Source organism: Eulemur rufifrons, chromosome 3, assembly GCF_041146395.1.
Source record: "Eulemur rufifrons isolate Redbay chromosome 3, OSU_ERuf_1, whole genome shotgun sequence".
Lineage (NCBI taxonomy): Eukaryota > Metazoa > Chordata > Mammalia > Primates > Lemuridae > Eulemur > Eulemur rufifrons.
Window position 1 is genome coordinate 86178438 of NC_090985.1, and position 23683 is coordinate 86202120.

Consider the following 23683-nt stretch of genomic DNA (forward strand, 5'->3'; position numbering starts at 1 on the left):
CAGGTTATATTTGAGTCAGAACAGAATTGTATTAGACATTAGTCTGTATTTTAGATATGTGTCATAATCCCAAGAATAATCAATAACAATTTCTGATAATATAGAGATTCCAACTGGCAGAGCATGTTTTTCTGCCATAAAGAAATTACAATCCATTTTAAAAGGAACTTTTGTACTTTTCTTACCTTTAAGTATTTAATACATGTTCACATCCTGTACAAAGTAGTATTAATAGAACCTCATAATTCATGTCAGATAAGTATTAATGGACATTAGTGGGCGAATAAAAAGTATTACTTCATAATTAGAGTACAATCCCTCCTTAATATCTATTAAAATAAGCAACTGAGAAACTATGATAAACTGGTGGGAAAAAATTTCAAATTGTACATGTTTACAACTCTTCCCCCTCCCCTCAACTTGTCACCTCACAAGACCAGTATCTCAAACAAGCACAAGCTTTTCGGACTGTCTCCTCTCTGCCCAAGTCAGGCACGATGACCTAAGCAAACCTTGCACTGCAGTTTAAAGACTCCACAATCCCCCTAGTGTTGTTACCCTTGGACCATAACTCTAGATAAAGAGAACCACAGCAGCCACATGCAGCCTACAGTCAGATACACTGCACTTACTTTAAAATCAACATAGTGTATTTCTACCACAGAGCACATGGGAGCACAAGTTTACGTGCCAAAATCATCAGGGTAATGCTCCTGACACTGCACAGGTGTGTGCCCGGGGCCAGTCACCTCTGGAACCTGGGTCTCCCTCCCTTCCCTTCCTGGATTACTTGATTATGATCACTGCCCTCTTCACATCCTGCTGGCTGTTCCTTAAATACTTCTCATCGGGTCACTTCTTAGATCAAAAGTCTTCAGTGCCCCACTACTGAATCAAGTCAAAACATGTAGACCTTGGGCTCCACACAGTAGCTCATGCCTATAATCCTAGCACTCTGGGAGGCGGAGGTGAGAAGATTGCCTGAGGCCAAGAGTTCAAGACCAGCCTGAGCAAGAGTGAGACCCTGTCTCTACCAAAAATAGAAAAATTAGCCAGGCGTCATGGCATATGTCCGTAGTACCAGCTACTTGGGGAGGCTGAGGCAGGAGGATGGCTTGAGCCCAGTAGCTTGAGGTTGCAGTGAGCTGTGATGACGCCACTGCACTTTACCCAGGGCAACACAGCGAGACTCTGTCTCAAATAAATAAATAAATAAATAAATAAATAAAAATAAAAACATGTAGACTTTGCTTTAAAGACTATTCTTAGACCGACCTCACTCTATCTAACCAATGCCATTTTCCACTATGTTCTAATGTGTTCCCACCATTCTTTCCTTGCCTGCTGCTATCCTGGTTGTCCTGTGAATACCTATCAAGCTACCTCACTCTTTGTCTCATGGGCTTTTACTCCTCTTTGAAGTGCACCCACCTCCTCTATGAAGCCTTAACTGGCACCAGCTGGTGCATTCAAACTTCCTTTGGAAATCACACAGTGAAAATCAGAGCCAGACAAATGAGCATGTAACTGAGTGCCTGTGGCTACTGTTTCAATGTAGAGAAACCAAGATCATTAGCTGACTATGAAATCTAATATCTCAAATAACACATAATTGCTACATTAATATTTCAAAAGAACAGCTTGTGTCATATAATAATTTTAAATGAAGAAATAATGTTTCTTTTTAAAGTTTATATGCTAGCTAATTTCAATCATAGCAATTTAAAAAATCATAAATATACACACATATGTACACATATATACAGCTCTATATGCATACAATAAGCCTCAAAATGCAGTATACATACTTTGTCATGATATCATAATTACCAGCTGTTATACAAATCAAGCAATTGCTTCTTATTTATTTCAAAAATATAGTGATATATAAATATCTTCATAATTTTAATCATAGAACAATGTTCAATATCTTCATTCTTCAAAATAAGAATTAAACTTCTTCATAAAGAACATCCTCACTAAGATCATGGAGAAGTCAAACAATCACTTTGTCCTTAGTAGGAATTTTTTTTTTAATTTTAACAAAAGAATAAATCATTTATTAAATGGCAAACACAGGAATTATAATCTTTAATGGATATAAAACATTAATTTTATAGAAAGAATGGAATTAAAATTTCCATTCATTAAATGTGGAATATGCAAATTTAACAGTCTCTTGTTATTGATTTCTTCCAAAAACAGAAAAATCCAAGAGGCAGACCTGAACAAGTGACTAATTACTTGAAGCTATATAGTTTGCAAATTTCTTACTCTTAATTCAGCACACTTTCATATAATAAGATGAGATTTTTCCAAAACCTATGCACTATAAATCTCAGCGGACATGCTGGTATCCTTTCAATAAATTTGCATTTCAATAAGATGGACCATATCCAAGTATTATATGCACAGACTAAGAAAGAGAAGAAATTGCCAGAATATATTATTGAAAACACCAAGAAACTGATATCTAAATAATGTATTCAATCCTTGTTCTAGTGATCAACACTGAATGCATAAATTTCTAAGGAAAATTTTTAAAACTATAATTTACTCATGTTATGAATATTTAATGTTGAGAAAATTTTTTGTTATAAATTTTTTTATTTTATCAAATGATAGAAGAAAAATGACATATGACATTACTTATGGCAAAAAAAAGATTCTAATTGACTTTTCCTTTTGAAAATCTAAAAAGTAGCTTATCCCTTGACCTTTCTGAATTCCCAAATATACTCCCTTACATTAATAACATCTTGAAAATTTCAATGTATCAGAAAAGAACTATTACACTCTTAGTACTCTTCTCAACATTGTTGTTGTTACTGTTTAACTAAGAATATATTCAACCCAGTTATGCAATAATACTAAAGTTGTTAAGGTAACTATGGTTTATCTATTTGATTAACTATTACGCAGCAATAAAAACTATGTTTATTTGGTGATAAGGCATGAAGATAAAGATGACTATCATGAAGATATACAGGTATACAGGTACTTTAAATGAAAAAGGATACAAAATTATTAATATACAGTTCATGGTTTTAAACATTTTTTAATATCTATGCATAAAAAGGAAAACTGAAGGAAATATTTTTTAAAACCTTCTCATTTATTTGTCTTTTCATGATAGGATTGCCTAGTATTTTTCATCTTTACATTTTTCTGCAGTTTCCAAATTTTGTTTAATAGCAAAATTTAATTTTATAAAAATAATGCATTCAATACCTTAAAATGGTTTGGAATATATTAAAAATGACAACTGAATTTTTTCTTTAAAAAAATCTATGTACTTTTAAAGAATACCTTAAGAATAAAAAAATTTCATCTTATCCAATTCAAATTTGACTATTGTGTTGAAATCTAAAGTTTGCCCAACACTGAACTACGGACCACATTTTCCAAAGGTCAACCATCTTGCCCTCTGCCAAACCACACAAATAAATTGGTTCTTACCAGAGAATACAAGTGATCTGGTGCTACTTTCTGAATGGCTTCCCAAATATGCACTATGAAAATTACCATGAAAATTAATTCTAGGAAGTTGAATAGCTTTTTTACTATTGCTTTTAAGCTGGATTGTTCTGATAGCATCATGATCAAACTAAAATTTCCAGAAAGAATCTTCAAAGAGGAATTAAGTCAAATTCACTGAAATAAGAGTTGAAATCTAGAGAACGGTGGAATGGAAATTTGGCCACAAACTCAATAATTAACATCTTCCGTGAACATATAAAATGATGAATAACATGGATAGATTTAAATAAATACGTATACAAATTTTTATACTTCCGCACATCATACCATTATTTAATTAAATTTTTTATATACTAAGCTATAATTATGATATAATCCAAGTCATTAAGCATTTTAAATAAAATTACAATCACATTATTTCTCAAAAGATTTGAGATATTTACATGTTGGCCGAAAGCATTCTAAGTGTAATTATTTCTTCTGCAAGTTCTGTCTGATAGAGCTTCTTCCTTAGAAAAGTATTTTACTTCTACCTAGAGTAAACAAAAATACTCAGAATTTGCATAATTCAAATGGAAGGAAAACCTTCCCATTCAATTTTCCATCAAAAGTTCTAAGCATCCTTAAAAATATATCTCAATTCATTCATTTTTATTATTTATAACTAAATATGGTGTAGTTGTTTGTTTTCCGTGTGGGCAACGGCAGATGAGCCGGACTGTATTTGCCCACCCCTCATTCAATTTATCCAGGGACCAAGTGTGGAGAGAACTCGCCATATGGACATTAATCAGCTCTGCTGAGATCTGTCAGCATCAGAGCTTCATTCACAGAATAGAAAGTATAGCAGATTTAAAACCTGAGCCCCTCAAAAATAAATGAAGACTCTATGATGGAAATGATTAAGGCATCAAGAAAAGGGGAAAGTTGGTATAAAACTGAAATCAGCTCTTAGAAGAAATAAGCAACAAAAATCAACCTCTGCACACTCGGGCCATGTTCCTTCACTGCTCTCCACTTAGTCCCTGTAGATTTAAAGCCCGTATAGAGCTGCTGTTCTCTGGTCTGTTTCTCAAAGCTCAAAGCATGGCGTGAAAATCTAGCAGACTTAACTCTAGCCCCAGCTCTGTACCAACCTGGGTAAATTTGTACAAGCTAGTTTTTAAACCTGGCCTCATTTCCATCATATGAAATGTTGATGAGGTGTAGTAGTTGATCTTCAAGATCCTATCCATCTTCAAAAATTCTATTTTTGAATTTCCAAGCCTGGGAGAGGATGTACACTTCCCCCAGAGACCCAGTGGATGCACCCATGAGAAAACTAAATTTTCCTCATAGGAAGTTAGGGGAAGGTATCCAATTGCAGCCTGAAAATTCTCTAAGTGACCTTGTAGCAACTATCTGCAGCCAAATTCCTGCTACATGCTGTTTATGTGTGTTCAAGAAAAAAGAGAGGGGAAAAAAGGCCCTTATTGATAATATAAAGCCTAATAAATTTCTTCATCTTCTTTCAATGAAAACTAAGCCTTGCAAATTTGTGTCAAGAGGCTCCACTAGGCAACTAATTGACGGCAACTAAATATCCTGCAATGTCCTGTCCTCCCCCTAATTCACATTCAACAGGGTCTTCGGCCTTGTCTTCCAAAATGCCCTTGCCCTCAGGAACTGAGGCTGAAGCACTGAAGGCTGGCATCTTACTATCATCAACAGAATTTTTTCATGGAATTGAATCCAAGGACCATTCATGCAAAAGCTCTGTCCAAGTCACCCCTCAAAGACCTCACTCCCTTACCACCCAACACAGATAAGCTGAGAACTGCAAAGGCCCTGGGCTCTCACATTTCTTTATTTACTGCCCCAGCTGTCCATAGGCACAGTAATCATAGTAATCACCATCAAAATTCACTGAGACTACCAGTGCAGATGGTACCAATGGTGGCACCCCCATCATCTGGTGGCCAAAGCAACAGGGGAGAGGTGGTTCCATCAGGAGTAGACAGGGCCAATAAAGAACAGAGTGGAGGTTTTGAGTGTGCTTCCTTAATTATCTGACTTCCTCCCAACTGAAGTATAAAGTGGGCATTTGAGTGTTCTCTTGAATATTCAGGTTACAAAGGCAAGATAGCTCTTAACATTTTAGACAGATAACATTCCAAATGTCACTACATAGTCTTAGAAAACATAAAATAAATTATTGCTGTCTTATAAAAAACATGTACATCCTGCCGTGGAAAGATAGCCCACTAGGTCCCACATGTTAGCACGAGAGTATCTGCAACTGCATTACAGTCTGCAGCATGGAAAGGAATTTGAAGCGGGATCTCTGCATCTCCAGCAGAAGTTAGCCACGGAGGGGCCTCTCTACCGATGACCACAAAGACATGGCTCCCAAGGTGACTGCCCAGTCTCAGGCACCACCCCGAGTTTTGCTTGCTGCATGTCTTTCCCCCTTAGCTGCAGCAATCACGGTTCACTATTTTAAGTATTGACGATTTGTTAAGATGCTAAAAAATGATAGAGAGAAACTGTCCACAAGTGAGCATTTGAAAATCTATGCCCCTGACAAATTATAAACATTCTTCTCCCCTCTGGGACGCTGGAATGACAAGGATGGTATGTGGGAGGTGAGGGGAGCTAATTAGTGCCTCAACCCCACGTTTATATTGAATATTAGAAAGATATTTCTCTAGGTGGAAATAAAAGTCACTTAAGCAACAATTAATATATTTTACTTCATCTTGTCTTTTCCCCTGGAAGCATAACTTCGAAATTCCAATTAAAATTATGGGGGGAAAATGTGATTTACTAATTTACTACATTTTACAGACTACAGATTACTACAATTTACTAAGCATTAATTTTACAGACTTTTTTTTCCAAATAGAAAATAAAATTTGACTTCATTTTACTTAATGTTTGTGACTAATCATGATTTCATGAATTTGCTTATAAAATTCCACATCTTCAAATCTACAGAGTAAAAATTTGCTACCTCTGAGTAATAAGGTATTTAAAATGAGCACTTAAAATTACACAAACTGGCCGGGCGCGGTGGCTCACGCCTGTAATCCTAGCTCTCCGGGAGGCCGAGGTGGGCGGATCGTTTGAGCTCAGGAGTTCGAGACCAGCCTGAGCAAGAGCGAGACCCCATCTCTACTAAAAATAGAAAGAAATTATATGGACAGCTAAAAATATATATAGAAAAAATTAGCCGGGCATGGTGGTGCATGCCTGTAGTCCCAGCTACTCGGGAGGCTGAGACAGGAGGATCGCTTAAGCCCAGGAGTTTGAGGTTGCTGTGAGCTAGGCTGACGCCATGGCACTCACTCTAGCCTGGGCAACAGAGTGAGACTCTGTCTCAAAAAAAAAAAAAATTACACAAACTACCTCCATTCACAACTTTCCTCTATAAGCAAATTGACAACATAACTATATTAGTAACAGCTGTATAGCTAAAACAAATCTAGAGTTTGCTATATTCTACAGTTAATGTAATATAGTAACAAAATATCACACATATACTTATTTATATGTTACATATAAATACATACTTATTTTAAGTTACATACTGTAACTTAAAGAAAATCAATTCATTCATTAAATATTTTCTGTACACACACTCTCTGTTCCAGGAACTGTGACTGTCCCATGAATAAAATGGAATGGACATTTTCAGATAGGACATTATTCAACAATTTCTTTATATCTCTGTTTGATGCTAGCGTGTTTGTCAAATATAATTTCCCACTTTTACAACAGTCTTCCACTCCCTTATCTCACCTTTCTCTTCCCTCTACCTGACTGCTCTACCTAACAACGCATTTCTAAGCTCTAATGTACTGCAAATGAATTATTCAAGTGAGGGAGTTTACTATGGGCATTCCACTAAAAGCCACTAATCGCTTACCTGTGCCATCATCCACATTCTCCACTTCCATCACCTCTGTATTGATCCGGCCACGAAAAAGGTACCGATGTCCGTCTGTAGATGCCTTGCTGTTCTTCAACCGTCTTAGGATGGAATGAAATCACAAAGACTTTGTTATTAAACTTAATGCAAAACAACATAGTTTAAGCAATTCTTTGAAAAAAGATATACCAATTCAATTCACAATGTCAAAAGTTAGGCTCTCGGTGTTTTGTACTTGTGTCCTCCCATTTGTAACACCACTGGTTGCTTTATGAGATAGGACTTAAGGACTAATTTTTTAATAAATTGAAGTTTCGAGCTAAGGATTGCCTCCAGGTGGGAGAGTATGTGCTATTACTCACTATAGGACTTCAGTGGTGCCTAATCAGACTCCGACAGACACTAAAGATTGGTTATCCGAAATTTTCATTTGTTCCTTTCACCTTCGTTACTGAAGCCCCAGTAAAGATTCAGTTAATACTTATGATCCCTATTCAAAGAACTGGCTGTGCTGGAGATTCTTAAGCTGAGCGATCTCCATCTGTAAAACTATTTTTCCTATATTATTGTTTTTATGATATGATCACTGCGTACTTGTTGAACAAGTCTCTTAAGACATTTATAATAATCCTAAAGGCCTTACTTATTTTTAAAATAGTCCAAAACATTTCAGAACTTTGTGTATAGTAAGTCTAGTGCCCCCCTTTCATCTTAAAAAATATGGAACACAAAGTAAAAAAATCCAGGTTTACAGATGAACATTTGTAACAATGAATTAGGTAGTTGCGGATGTTTGTATTTGAATCACTAAGCACCCAGGGAAGATTTTAAAATGTTTTTCTTTTATTAAATTACACACAAAAGATTCTAAGAAATGATTCAAGGAGATCAAAAAATACCTAATCGCTCAAGAGATTCCAATTAACCTGAATTATTTATGTTGACTCACTGACTAAAAGTCTGGCTAACAATTTAATACACTGAAATAATTATTAATCTGTCGTGTTATATAGCTGCAGGTAGCACAAGTTGAGACGCGACTGCACTGACTGCAATGCTCCCTTCTCCTCTCCCTTGCGGTTAGACACCTGCCCTGGCACGGATGGGATGGGTACAGGGAGGTGTCTCCAGATGCTATCACACTTCCTGGGCCCCTTCCTTAGAAAAGATTGCACGGTCCTGGCTTAACTGTCCTACACCTTCATCAAAATGTAGTAGTCCTGCATTGCTACTAAAGAAAACTAATGAAATTGATTAATTTAGTCTGACTGGAAGCTTTGTCAGCCCTAAATCTTCACCACCCTGTACTCCTCATGTTCATTTTGAAAGTAACCTCTAAATATTCTTTGTTAATGAGCATAAATTAGGAATTCAGGACAGGTAGCTATGAAGGTTGCCATCATAGGTGGGCAAATATAAAGAAGAATGAAGAGCAGAGTAATATAAAAGTAACCACAAACTTTTCCAGCTAGAAAACAGTATTCTGGTATCTTGAAAAAAAGAATTTCTTGTAGATTGGTACATCATACTTAAAATCAATCATATTTAAAAGGCTTAATATCCTGAGCAACAGTTTTAGTCACAAGTGAAATGATCATGTGCATATATATATAAAAGAATCCATTACTGAGTTCTATTTTCAAAGTATTGATTTTTTTTGTGATCCTGCTATGAACTCTGTACAGGATTTATATATTTCTCTTACACAATAATTAATACTCAATATGAAATTCCAATAAGTGTCTTATTAATTCTATACCATGTAGCTCAAATAGAGAGATTTTTGATCCTTTCAGAAAACGGCTCTACTGAAGTTGAAAGACTGAAAAGCCTATGGTTTGAAAATACTTATGTTCTATGTTATAATATTGCATATTTGCATATCTCAAGTCTATGATTTTCATTCCTAAGTATGTGTTTAGTGGTCACCAGGATACATGTATAAGAATGTTTATAATAGCTAGAAAACTAGAAACAAGCCTAAAGTCCATTGATAAGAGAATAAATAATTAAATTGTGATTAAATAAATTTGTAAGAGAATAATTAAATTGTGATTAATTAAATTTGTGATATAGTAAACCAGTGGAATATTATGCAGCAGGTAAAGTGAAGAAATTATCGCTATACACAAAATGGATATGTATTTTAGAAACAATATTAAATGCCAAATATAAATTGCAAAAAACTACACTATGATACTATCTTTTAAAGCTCATAGACAAGCCAAACTATGCAATATGTATGAAATACTATATCATAAATTACATTTTAAAAACTAATTTCTTTTAAGATTAATAGTATTAGAAATATCCAGAGCCTGGGATGTCTACTCTGCTACACTGCTCTTTACAGAATGCAATTCTAGAATTAAAATAAATTCATCAGGTCCCTGATTCCTGTAATCACAACGGTATGCAAGTTTGGAAGAGGTTCAGTTTACTCACACTTCCTGAAGGATCTCTAGCTCTTAGAAAGTACATGCTAAGGTGAAGTTCATAAAGGAGATATAGTATTCTAAAGGAAGGGAACAGATGGTTTATTCACAGTTTCTCCAAGCCCAGAAGGGAGTGGACACATTGATCTATTTATTCAGTTATTTCCATTTCTAACCACTATATATTTGATCCACATTATACATTTATTAAGGATATTTGCTAAATAGCACGATTATTTTTCCTGTTGTTTAACTTATTAAACAATTATAGCCGTAAGACCATACAATATCATAATTTATCCACTAAGGTTAATTTTGCAAAAGCTTTGCACTTGATGGCAGGCCTTTATTAACATAAAGATGAGATCGACTGTAATGAAAGAGTTCATTCTCCAGCAGATGCCTTTAATAACTGCATCAAAACACCTTGATTCACATTACAACTTTTTAATGAGTTAGCATGTAAGTAAAATTAGCAGCCTCTCCTACATCTTCCTAAGTCCTATTTCTCTTTATCCCAATCTTGCTATAGAATTCAAAGAATTTACAAGAGCATAGTGAAAGAAATAAACAGATGTATTTTAACATATGATAAAAAAAATTTTTAAAGTGTATTAAGATAGAGAGATCAACAATTTAACTATCTTTTGGCTGTAATCCTAACCTGTTCCCTTTAATAAAGGTACAAGTTGCAGTCGTATGTTTCCTCAGTTTGTGTCATAGCATTTTTTAATTAATACCTCCTACTAGAGAATTCTAATACTACAATCCACATGGCAGAATTACCATATATCATCAACATAGCTGCCAAATTTTTGCTAACTTGCTCTGGGCATTTTGCTAACTGACTTAGGAAAACCCATCGTAAGAGAGGAAGAATGATGCTTCCTTAAAGTTTTGTGTCTCTCATTCTCACTCTACCAGGAAATGTTTCACTATAGTTTTCTAATTTCTGAACCTGGAATAAATAGTCACTCAAAATTCTGCATTTTCCACCACCTGCTTTACCTTTACATTGAATGAAGTCTATTAGTACCATTTCGCTAAAACTAAAGTGTCCGAGATACAGTTAGGAAGAAGCACCTAAGGGCTCAGGACACTTCTCAATTAAATGCCACTCTACTATTTTGCTTAATCAACATGCAAAAACATTTTTCCAAGAGTTTGAGAAAACACCCTATAAAATAAGAACATTCTGAAGAAAAAAATTATAGCCATGATTTAAAACAAATAATACTATATCAATAACATTAATACATAAAATTATTCAAACTAATGATGGCCAAGCTACAGGGGACTAGTTTGGGTTTCCTTCATTCATTCATTCTGTTGTCTTTTGCATGGCAGGTCTGCTCCAGTCTCCAGGAAAATAGCAGTGAATGAGAAATAAGATTCTCACGGACCTTGCAGTCAAATCTAGCAGAGATGGCAGGAAACAAGCAAATAAATAACAAAGGCAGAATGAGCAAGCGACGAGTGCTTTCCAGATACTGATAAGGGTGACTGGGAGGCTGCATTAGACAAGGTGGTCAGGGAGGGCATTGCTGAGGAAGTGATATTTAAGTATGGTCTAAAAGGACATGAATAATCTGGCCATGAAAAACCCAAAGGGCACACTGGGAAGGGAAAATGGCCGGTGCAAAGGCCATTTGTGAAGGGAACACACATGGCATAATCAAGGAACAGGAGAAAAAGAAGGCTCAGGAAGGCAGGGGGTGCAGTGTTGAGAGAAGTGGGATGTGATGAGGTCGGAAGTGGCAGGGGTGGGGACGGACCATGCGGAAATTTGCAAACCAGGGTAAGGAGTGTGAATTTCATTCTAGGAAGCCAAGGAGGGCTCTGAGCAAGGTGACAACACGATCTGATTTGTGTCATAATGATGCTCTGGTTTCTGTGTAGAGCATAAGTTGTGCAGCAATAAGAAAGGATACAGTGGGGCCAGTGAGGAGACAACTGCTGTCACCCAAGGGCAGTGATGGAGACAGAGAGATGTGGAGAGATTTTTATATGTTTTTAAAGAAGATGCAAGAAGATTTTCTAATAGATTGGATGTGGGGAGTTGAAGGAAAGAGAGGAAGCAAGGCTAACTGCTAGTTTTCAGCATTGAGGAAACCAACAGATGGGGAAAGCTAGGAGAGTAGCAGCTTCAGGAAAGGACATCAAGAATCCCATTTCTTCCAAGTTATGGCTGAGAATCCTTAGAGCCACCACAGCTGAGATATCCAATAGGCAGAGTATGGGACTCTAGAATTCTGGGCTAAGCACAGAGATTTGAGAGAAACTGACATAGATGTGGAACATGAAGCCATATGACTAGATAAAATCACCCAGGAAGAGTCAAGTATGAAGAGGAAAAAGGAGTTAGAAGCAGAGCCCACAGCAGTCCAAAACTTGGCCAGGACGGTAGGGTGTCACACTTGTAAAGAGAAGATAGTGTTTTGAGAAGGAAGAATTGCTCAACTAAGCTAAATGCTGCCAACAAAACAGCTAAAACCTTATAGAGCAGAAAAGTGACCACTGGATTAGGAAATAGGGAGGTCCATGGTGACTCTGACATACAGCTCAGTGGAGCAGACTGGACTAAAGCCTCATCGAATGTGGATGAGGACAGCGTAAGAAGTGAGAAGGTACAGAAAGTGACAGCATGAAACTCTTTCAGGAAAAGTTTGCTGTGAAGGAGAGCAGAGAGATGAAACAGAATGTGACATAAAAGAAGAGGCTTCAAGAAAAGCGATATTAGACAATGTTTGGAGCCAAAGTGTTAAGGTCAATGGCCAAAAACTAGCTTAAGTGAGAATACTTAAGCTATTTTTTGAAGGAGGGCTAGAAGGATGGGGGATGACATTCAGAGTGGGGTGCTTAAAATTGAGATTTCAATTTTATAACTATTGGTGTTAATAAGATAAAGGTGTGACCACAGGGCAGGTGGCTCAGGTGTAATGAAGGAAAGGATCATTGCAGGTGAAGAGACTGTGGACTTTCAGGTCTAAAATCCTGGCTAGATCATCCATGTGAGTTTTGAACACCCCAGAAATGATGACAAGAGTAGGACAGAAAGAAAATGATTCAAGAACTACAGCAGTTACTGAATGCATGTGTGGCAGGGAGATAGTAAGCACTTTATAAAACAGAGTCAACAGGAGAAGGTAGTGGATAGGGAAGACTCATGGCATGAACTTCACATGTGCTGGGATTCTTGACAGAAGGGGGGATGGCAGGGAGCAGGATGAGGAAGCAGCGAAGACACATCAGCCTCCTCCAGGGCCTGAGGTTTGGAGCTCGGGACAAACAGCACCTCTCCTTGAGAGGGCTCTGGAGAGGCAGCATCATCGGATGACAGTGACATTCCAGGTAGGTTTTACAAGAAAGTGTGGAGAACAACCACAGAATAGGCTGCGAGTACACGAAGAAGTTGACCGATGACGAGTTCTGGGAAATGCAGAGGAACAGGGGAAACACGTGCGCTGCATAAACCATTTCCTAAGCGTGCCCTGTTTATGACCTTACCTGTGCTTTCTTTTGCAGTACACCAAAAGATTATCGAAAAGAAAAAACACCCGTTCTTGAATATTTCCAGACGAAATTTTCAGTAAGACTCCACACATCAGCATCTCAGTGCAGGTGTCGGTGATGTTTGACCCCTAAAGTCAGGAGAAATGCAAATATGTCTGATTACTTGGGTGAAACTTTCAGGTGTAATTACTTTTCTCCTTAAACATATTCTTGTTTTTATTTTAAGAAGCAATGTTTTCACAAGAGCAAGTTCAAACTGTACGGATAGTTATGTACTGAATGTAGGTTTCCTTCCCCTTCCAGTTTCCTCCTGGTCAGTCTCAGCAGGCAGAACCCATAGTAAAAGACTCTGCATCTCCTTCAGGTGTTTTATGTACCTATGTAAACACACGCATATATAATACACGTTATCTGTATCATTTTAGAAAGAGATCATTTCAAATTAATTCATAATTTTAATGTTCATAATTTTCCTTTCTTTTTCCTCTTTTCCCCAGCATGGGAAAAGAGCTCCATGGATACACACAAAGGATATGAGATTGTTTAAATGTTTGGCAGGTCTCAATTTATATATCCACCTCCCAGGATGAAAAAGAAGAGAAAAGAAATTAAATGAGAAAAAATATTTAAAGGGAGCAACTTTCCATAGAGCCTTTCACCCTATTTATTAAAAGTTGGCACAGGCATACTCATTCATTAAATAGGTTTTTGTGGAGTGCCCACCAAGATTACATGAATAGTAAAAAAAGTGATTCTTAACACAAGCACTAACCATTGGAAGTGGGGAGGAACCACAAGACGGAAGGAGCCCTGGCCCTGATTCACCAACAAAGGAAAGCTGCCCACTGAGCAAAACACAAACATCCAACTGTTGTGTGAGCTGCATATAAATGTCTATTTTGAGCCTATGTAGATGTTGTAGTCTATTTGTTTCTACAATCTAACCTATCATAACTAATGCATTGAATTGGACAAAAAAAAAAAAAAAAGATGTTTTCAGTAGAGATCTATATGTGTGCTCTGCAAGAGAATTTTGTCTTCAAATATGTCTGATTTCTTTAAATCTAAGGGTATTGTCTGATTTTTAACTTAATGTTTATATTTATATATAACTTAATGTTAATATTTGTTTTTGTAAATTCAGAACATTAATTTCATATTTCCGTAATAATCACTGATACTGTTTTTCCAGTCAATTATAAAAATTTAAGTTAAAATGACAACTCACCCCTACAATAAGAAACTTCCAAAATGAAAAGTTAATAAACAGAGCTTTGTGATATTAACTTGATTATTTATATTACAAATATAGTTTAAATTTTAGGCATTTTCCTTTTTTATTTCTTTTCATCTTGAAGGTGGATATATAACTGGAGATTTGGCAAAAATTTACAGAATTTCATGTACTTTGTCATAAGTTCGTTACACAAAGACTGCCATGAAATATGAACATAAATCCCAATTCCAGTGGCAATAATTTCTTATTACTTACTTTTAAAGAATACTATCTCTATCTTAGGAAAAAGTTAGAATAGAATTAAAATGTAAAAAAGGAAACATGTTGATTCTTGTACAAGGGATCTCTATAACATTATGAAAAGTGGTTTTAATTAATAGCCAACTTCACAAAAGGTACAGGATACCTTCCTCTTAGACTATTTCTTATGGTGACCCATGTAAGCCAACCCAGCATGATAAGCTGTTACACAATGAAAGGGCTATTGAAGATATTATCCTACTATGCATGTTAAATAAATCTTCCAAGTAAGTACCTCAAATTAATATATACAGTTATCAGTAGATGCATTCCTGTATGACAAAAATCTTAACAGTATATTTCCTGACTTGTTGGTAATTATCTTTATTAATAAATGCAAGGAGTATTTATAGGAAATTGAGCTATCATGGCAAGCTTATCTTACAACTGATTCAAAGTGTTCCTATCGTCAGCCAAACCCTTCAGTCTTTTTCCTCCATCCTGTACTTGAGTAGTTTGACATTTTGAATCATATAATCCAGACTGATATCATAAGAAACTCTTAAACCCCTTGCTAATATACAGATCTATTACAACTAAGGCATTATCGTAAGTCCCCACTAACTCCTCTCTCCCGGTCAAAAAACAGAATAAGATTAATTGACCTTTTTGAGGTCAACACTTCTTTTTATTCATCAACTATTAATGAAATTTATAGGGAACAACACCAAGCCCAACCATCAATAGTTGCTAAAATTCATGGTTATGCTACTAAGTGTATCTCACAATATATACAGAACACTCAGCTATATTTCACTGAATCTGAATGAGACATTTCCATCACTGAGGTGACGTGTCTTTAACATTTACAGCAGGCTCCAAGAATTAGTGCAATATCACCTTTTACCAACTTCTACGACAGTAATTTACAATCATGACATGAAATATCTTCCATGAGTAATTAAGTAATCACCTGGGAATTGTTCATATACTAAAGGACTCTGTGTCAAAATGTGCAGATTTGTCTAAAAATTCTCATCTTAACAGAACGGCTTACGGCATTTTCCTTTATATAAACTGCATTTATATTTTAGACTATAAAGAATGCTGTACCTTTGATTTCCCATGATTTAGTCTGTGCATTATCTCTAGGACAATTGTAGCAGAAAATTATTAAGAATTGTTTAACCACAGATATATATGACATTATAAATACTGAAGAAAATTTGACCAAGTGTAAATATAGCCTTCCTTGAAGCCATGACTTGCTTCCCACTTCAAATCTAGTGCACCTGCAAGTAGAACTTTAAAAATGCTTGTTTTAAATAATGTTGTGGCATATTTTTCCCTTTACCTACATGATAAAACATACCATTCTCTGGAGTAAAAAAAAAACCTCATGGCTTTACCTTTGAAGTAATGATACTTATTTATGATATTTTGAAAATCATGTGCATTTTTTTATTTCCCTAAAAATGCTGGGAGACTGTCTGGGGTTAAGGATAAAGAAGGCAAGCTCCAAAATTCATCGCAAAAATTGAAATAAGATATGGCTACCAGCATCAGATGGCTAGGTAAACATAAAGAACACTAAAGTCTACAAAAAGGAGAATTGTCAGACAAGTAGCCCTGAAAATCAAAAATGTGCAAGCAATAAAACAAGCCAGGCAGATCATCAGAAAAGAGCAAAGCCTCTAGGACAATGGATCTCAAATTTTAGAGTGTGCAAAACACACCTGATGGGCTTGTTAAACTTCCAGGTGCCCTGGCACTACCCTCAGAGATTGAAACAGGGTAAATCTGGGCTACAGCCTGGAACCATTACAGTAGATCTGGATGCATGTGGCATTCTGTCAACACTTTAAGCATCACTGCTTCTGAGGCTTTGAGTACCTGAACCCAGGTGCTCAGGTGCGCAGCATAGCAACCCTGTCAACATAGAGAAAAAGTGAGGACAGGTCTCTGCTGAGGTAGTCCCAGCTGCTTCCCAGTGTCCAGGCAGAAGAGGTGTTTATCACATGCTACATGGACATGGTTACATAGACTGTGTATTTCATCATCACTGAATATTCACTTAAATCTGCATAATGTTACTTACCTGGTTAGTATTTTATCTTCATTTTGAAAATCAAGGCTCATGTTTATCTAGATGTCTATTCTTTAGCAAATACATATTTAATCATTGAACAACCATGTACAGTCATGCATTGCTTAACAGGGATATGTTCTGAGATGATTTCGTCCTTGTGTGAACATCAGAGTGTACTTATACAAACCTAGATAGTATAGCCTATTAGTACACACCTAGGCAGCAGAGTATAGCCTATTGCTCCTAGGCTACCAACCTGTACAGCATGTTACTGTAATGAATACTGTAGACAATTGTAACAGAATAGTAAGTATTTGTGTATCTAAACATATCTAAATATAGAAAAGACACAGTAAAAATATGGTATAATATACTGTATACTATATTATATAATCCAGTATGTTATATATAATTATATGTAATTATATATAATATATATTTTTATATATTTATAATTTATATTTATATATTTATAATTATTTATATTATATATTATTTATATTATTGAATATATTAAATAATAATATATTTATATTATTTATATATATTTATAATTATATAATATACTGTATTATATAATATATTATAATATGGTATAACACAGTATATTATATATTAATTATATCATATAGAAAAATAAGCATAATATATTATATATGCCATATATGTTATACATGATATATAATTACATATAATACATATATTATACCTTATTTTTACTGTAACTTCTCTATGTTTAGATGTGTTTAGATACACAAGTACTTACATTGCATTATAATTACCTATGGTATTCAATATAGTGTCAGTACAGTAATATCCTGTACAAATTTATAGCCTAAAGCAATATGCTCTGTAACATAGCCTAGATGTGTAGCAGGATATACCAGCTAGGCTTGTGTAAGGACATTCTATAACATTAACACAATGACAAAAATCACGTAATGACACATTTCTCAGAATGTATCCTGTAGTTAAGCAACACATACACGACTATACTTTATCTAGATGAATACTACAATCCAGTTTTTAACATCTCTATAGCATGCTAGGCAAGGTGCTGAAACTTTTCTTCTGGTATAAATCTCTAGCAAGTTGGCCTCATTGTATTTATAATACGAAACTGTTCACTAATTAACTGACCACATATAAACTTAGACTTCATTTTCAGTTCTCCCTGCTTAACACCAGGGTCTTTCTCATTCATCTTGCCAACTAAATGTTGCATGTCATTATCAGAAAAACACAAACTGACTGCAGAGAGAAACTACAAACTTGGAAAAGATTTAAGATGACAGGAGGTCTTGAAACTTCTCCACTTATATACAATGCACCAGCAGAGGAAGATCTAACAAAGCTGGACCCATTCACAGTGAAAGAAAAGAAAATTAACAAGAACAGCAATGAGATGTTCTCTTCTCTTCAGAAGAGAACAGTTTTTATACCGAAGAAGCCTCTTAAAAAATTGATGAAGCATTTGAATATTCTTACAAAAAAATCTTTTAAAAACACTATGAAATCAACCATGGAATAAACAATACCCTATTGTTTTATCACATAATTTTGTCATAAAATGTATGACACCCTCCCCCAAAAAAACAGACTCAGAATTTGATTCACTCTTTTTGAGGTTCAAATTATTAATTAAAATTATAAACCAAATTCTGTTATATATAAGATAAATCAAACTAATAATATAAATTTTCATTTTACCAAGATAAAGTCCTATCAAACTTTCCCCCTCTCCCACTTAATGTAAAATTTTGTTCCTCTTTTTAAAGTGATTTCACTTTCAGTGGTCCTTCTCCAGAACCACCTCTCCTCACATAACAAGAACCATCTATAAATCAATTCCATCTCAAGGCAGTAGACGAATTTGTATCTACCAAATCACCTAGAACAGAGGACAAAAAGAAACTGGTCCCATCACCAATCTCTGGAAGACTCACATCCATGAAATTCCAAGAAACATGACATGAAGTCAATACACTGTCAGGCACAAACTCAATCAGATGTCAGCATCAAAGATTCCAAAACCAGCAAGAGGTGATATTAAAACGGTCTTGTAGCACTGTTATTTCTCCATGTAAAAAGGTAATCAAGAGATGTCAAATTTCAATTCTGTTTCTCTTTACTTTCCAAAACACAATAATTATCTTGAAGCTCATTTTCCCCAACACCTTCATAGATTAATAATTCCTCCTCTCATCTTTTATTGTGATATTTTTTTCTAGATTTGAAAGATCAATTCCAAACAGGCAAGTCCAGGACTTAAAGCTGAATTCCTAAAGGATGTAATGTTTATTGATACTCCCTTGTCGCAATATTTCAGTATGGTTGCAAAGGCTGCAGTTATCATTACAATACAATTGATCAACCCAAGAAGCAGACTGAGTCTGAGGATGGTCTTGTTCTATGAAATGAATCACTGACTCTGATTAAACAGCTAATAAACTTCTTTTCCAAGGCACATTAATCATTTTCCTGCAATTACCTTTGTTACACTATCTTGTGGAATGTTCTGAATGTTGCATAAGATAAATGACTGAGATATAATAAATTATACGAAGAAAAGGCATAACTTCAAAAATGAACAATTAAAACATAAACCTTCTGTGGTGGCAGTTACCACATAAATGCTGCTAAAAAACCTGATTTCTATAATCAACTTATTTTTAAAGGAAAAACAGAAAAACAAACTTAATCCAAAGAAGTCACCAGATTTTCATCTAATTGGCTACAATATCACATGGTAAGGAATATAAGTTTAGATTCAGACTGCCTATTTTCAAATCTAAACTTTGCCACCTATTAGTCGTAAGAATTTGGATAAGTTAAAAAGACTTCTTTTTTTAAAAATCTGTATAATGGGGATTGTAATCCCTCAGCAAACTGTGGGACTCCCCAGGACTCTAATGCATACAACGGAGCATCAGTATTTCCCCAAAGGGAATTAGATGACCGGCAGCCAAGGACCTCTGCCCTCCGCTTAGCAAATTTACCCAAGCAAGATTAGTGGAATCTTGGATTTTCATCTCAAATCTTGAGTGTAGCAATATAAATATGGAAAAGATTATTAGAGCCTATTCATTTGAGCTAGGATGCTGATGAGACTGCCAAACAGTTCCAGCTGCCCAGACCCTCTTTTCAAGTCTGACACTGTAGCTTTTCTATGGATTCCGACGAATGCAGTATCTTTTAAATTCATTTTCCTCTTAGTTTTTGTTGTTTGGAACCATATATCTTAAGTAATATAATACCTTCAGTAGACAGGTGCATATATTAGGCAAATGAGGAGAATTTCTTGAAGCTTTAAAATACTATCTAATATTTTGCATAGCGTTTGACGGTATTCAAAGCACTCTCACCGATTTCATTTGACCTCTGCAATAGTCCACACCACATATAGGAGAGACGTGATGTATTATCCCAAACAAAGGGTTAGAGTCCAGACTAAAAACCCAGTCTGCTCAAAAGCCATGCTTTTCTCACTGTCATTACGATTTGCAATCAATAAATTCTATGGCTTGTTTACCTAAATTCGACATACAGGAAAGTAAATAATTTAGTAGCACAAAAGACTAGCTAGGCAAATTACCTGAGAGATTTTATTGTAAAAAATGGCTTCATTTGATTAATGGGGATATAAGAGCCTGGATAATTAAGTGATTTATGTGAGAGAATAATCCACGAAATAGTGCAAATTCACAGTGCACAGGGCTTGGATCCCATTCAGTACGATTTTCGTTGCTTTAGCAAGTGCGTCCTCTCTAAGGTGATCCTGAACCATGTGTAGGAGTTCGTGGAAGGAGCTCGAGAGGGAGCTGTTTCCCAGCAAGAGCACAAGGGTCCTGCCCTAGAAAATTCTCCAAGGAACTCTGTGTGCTCCGTAACTGCCATGCCCCCCTACATCTGTATTTGGCCCTGTCCTAACCCCACGGGAGCCATTCCACGTCCACACAAAGCTATCTGCAGGTTGAGCAACGATCCCTGTAAGCAATTCAAAGATAGCTCTTTAAATTATTCCTACTCCCTCCCACAGCCTGAATTCAGCCTCTATGACTCTAAGTCCCTACAGAGTCCTGTGAGACCAGCAGTTTCTTCTAAACTCCGCAGAAGGGGGACCAGGTCTGAGTACCAACAGTTCTCTCCCTTCTCTGGAGCTGTGGACCAGGATGGGCAATCGAGTTCTTATTACAAGTTGCAACCCACTGGCTGGGCCCACTCCAAGCTGCGGCATTCCCCTAAAGTCCCCAAACTCCCAAATCTCTAGCTGTGTCTTTTGCAATCACTGTCAAATCCTACTCAAGTAGAATTCATGTTAACATCCTTCTTGGAATCAGATTTTCATATTATCTCCCCTGTGCCTACTGGAACTATATTTCTATCTGATTTCCCTGAATATACCACAGAATTCCTCTGTCTCAATGCCCCATTTTTCTCTTGTACTCAGAGTGTTATAAAACCACCAAAGCTGATGAAGCAAAGGTCCTCTCTGCTGTGGGCTCTGTGTGACACAGTGCAGCCCACATATATTCTCCCTTTCAGTAACTGGTGCACGCTGTACAAACAATATTAGTAATGGTTAAGGCATCTCTCATTTTTGCAATACACTCAATTTTTAGGCTATACACCAGGACGACACAAAATGATGACAGATTCCGTTTCCCTAGAGTACCAAAAAGTTTCTGAAGGTTTTGTTTTAGTCAAAGGCCTGGCAGATTTCACTGAGAAATCCTGAAATTTAAAGCAAGTTCAGTTTTTCTTCCAATGTTTGAGTGACAAGAGAACTGCAAAAGCAAACTTTAGTCCATTTTTCTCATCCCAGCAGGACAACGGCTCCCCAGGAAAGGAATTATCATCATGAATCAACTGTAAAACACACAACCATTTGAACTGACTGAAAGAGGTAGCACTCACACTGAATGGGAGGTCACCCTGGACACTTGGAAGAATATAGACAAAGAGGAAGCTAAGGCAGATCCCAGTGAGCATTTTAAAAGATTCATAGCACAGAGTGGACAAGCAGGAGAATTCCTTAAGGTCAACGTTTGAGGTTTCTTTGCATATCTGCATGGATATAATTTTACATCCAAAGGAAAACTAACATATTGGAGATAAAAAACAAATTCAACTCTAAAACCTTAAAGCAATCCACTCGGTTTTATGTGGTACAGTATTTGACTGGGAGCATTTTCAATCTTCTTTACACTTTTAAAAATTACCTTAACTGCTTACTTTATAAACAAGAAAAAATTTAATCCAGTCCAAAGCTCATACTCACTTAAAGTAACGAAATTTAAAGACAGAATTTTAGCTTATTCTTTGTATGGAAGTAAAGTAACATAGGACTCCAACCCCAAGAAATAACTGGGACTAAAAGTTACTGTCACTTGAAACATTTTATAGATTCTCAGCCATATTCTCCATTTGCCTTTTTGACATTTTTTAAATTTTTCCTTAATGACTCATGAATCATAACATTTTTCATCTTGAATGGACCTTAAAAACTAGATCAGAGACAGCTCCTTCATTTTAGAAATGAAGAAATCAAAATTTAAAGAGGTTAAGTGAATTTAAAATGAAATTCAACACCAAACACCTAATTTAGAGTCTGGAAGTTCACATAGTGAACCTCATGCCCCATCTTTGCTCTCTCAAGGATTCAGTCTATGTACTTCTTGACCAAAGGTAAGGCAGGAAAAAGGATCATCATGATGCATAAATGCAGAAATACCAAAGCTCATAGCCCACACAAACTACTGGCTCCATCGCAAACCTCCCAGGGCAAGATTAAGCCAGTTAACTACCACAATAAAGATATTTTAAGGCCAGGTGCTATGGCTCACGCCTGTAATGCCAGCACTTTGGGAGGCTGTGGTGGATCACTGAAGGCCAGGAGATCAAGACCAGCCTGGGCAACATAGCAAGACCCCATCTTTACAAAAAAATTGAAAAAATTAGCCAGGTGTGGTGTTGCGCACCTATAGTGCCAGCTACTTGGGAGGCTGAGGTGCAAAGATTGCTGGAGGCCGGGAGTTCAAGTTTACAGTGAGCTATGACTGCACCACTGCACTCCAGCCTGGGCAACAGAGTGAGACCCTGCCTCTATAAATAAATAAATAAATATGATATTTTAAAATACTAATGAAAGTTAGCACTTTTCAGAATTGATTACAGTCCTCTGGCAATATCTAGAAAATAAGCATTTGTGGTTCTATCCAATACCAAGAATTCTGCACATAACATGCTACATAAAACTATTTTCAGCTTGATTGTTGAGCAAAGTGAATGTACCTCCCAGCCTTCAATGTGAGACTGCCATTCCTCTAAAACTTCTAATTTCTCCATCTGTCTCTTGGCCTCATTTATGTTGGAACAGACAGCTTTCATGGCTTGGAGGGCTTCCATCACTGCTGCGTAGTCACTGTGTTTCCGTGGAGTCCGTTTCAGCAACTCCTGTTTATACACAAAAAAGCAAATCGCCCTTTGATCTCCAGCTTTCTGGTACAGCAGGTTCAGACTGACCAGGAAATGAAAACTGCAAAGATCGTGAGAGCCAACTCTAATAAGTGACATCACAAACTCCTCTAAGATTAAGATCAAAAACAAAAGGTCAAATCAATGAATAAGCGTTACCCCAATGTACATTTTGCAGTCACTTTTAATTCTTCCCTCAAACTTTATTTTGTTTTAAAAAACTAACTTTGGTTTCTCCTTTCAAATCATCAAATATCTCACCAGGAGCATATATTTTTTTTTTTAAAGTTTGACTTTTCCTC

At 36.1% G+C, this 23683-nt stretch overlaps 1 protein-coding gene across 2 annotated transcripts in view; it reads right to left on the reverse strand.

Annotated features, from left to right (window-relative positions):
* PREX2 (phosphatidylinositol-3,4,5-trisphosphate dependent Rac exchange factor 2) overlaps positions 1–23683 on the reverse strand; it is a 276900-nt gene that overhangs the window by 177356 nt on the left and 75861 nt on the right. For both annotated transcript variants that reach the window (XM_069465531.1, XM_069465532.1), the window contains exons 6-8: positions 23199–23360; positions 13333–13466; positions 7388–7491 (exon numbers count right to left, since the gene is read on the reverse strand). In XM_069465531.1, the coding sequence (XP_069321632.1) occupies positions 7388–7491; positions 13333–13466; positions 23199–23360 (400 nt within the window). The remainder of the gene's footprint in view (positions 1–7387; positions 7492–13332; positions 13467–23198; positions 23361–23683) is intronic.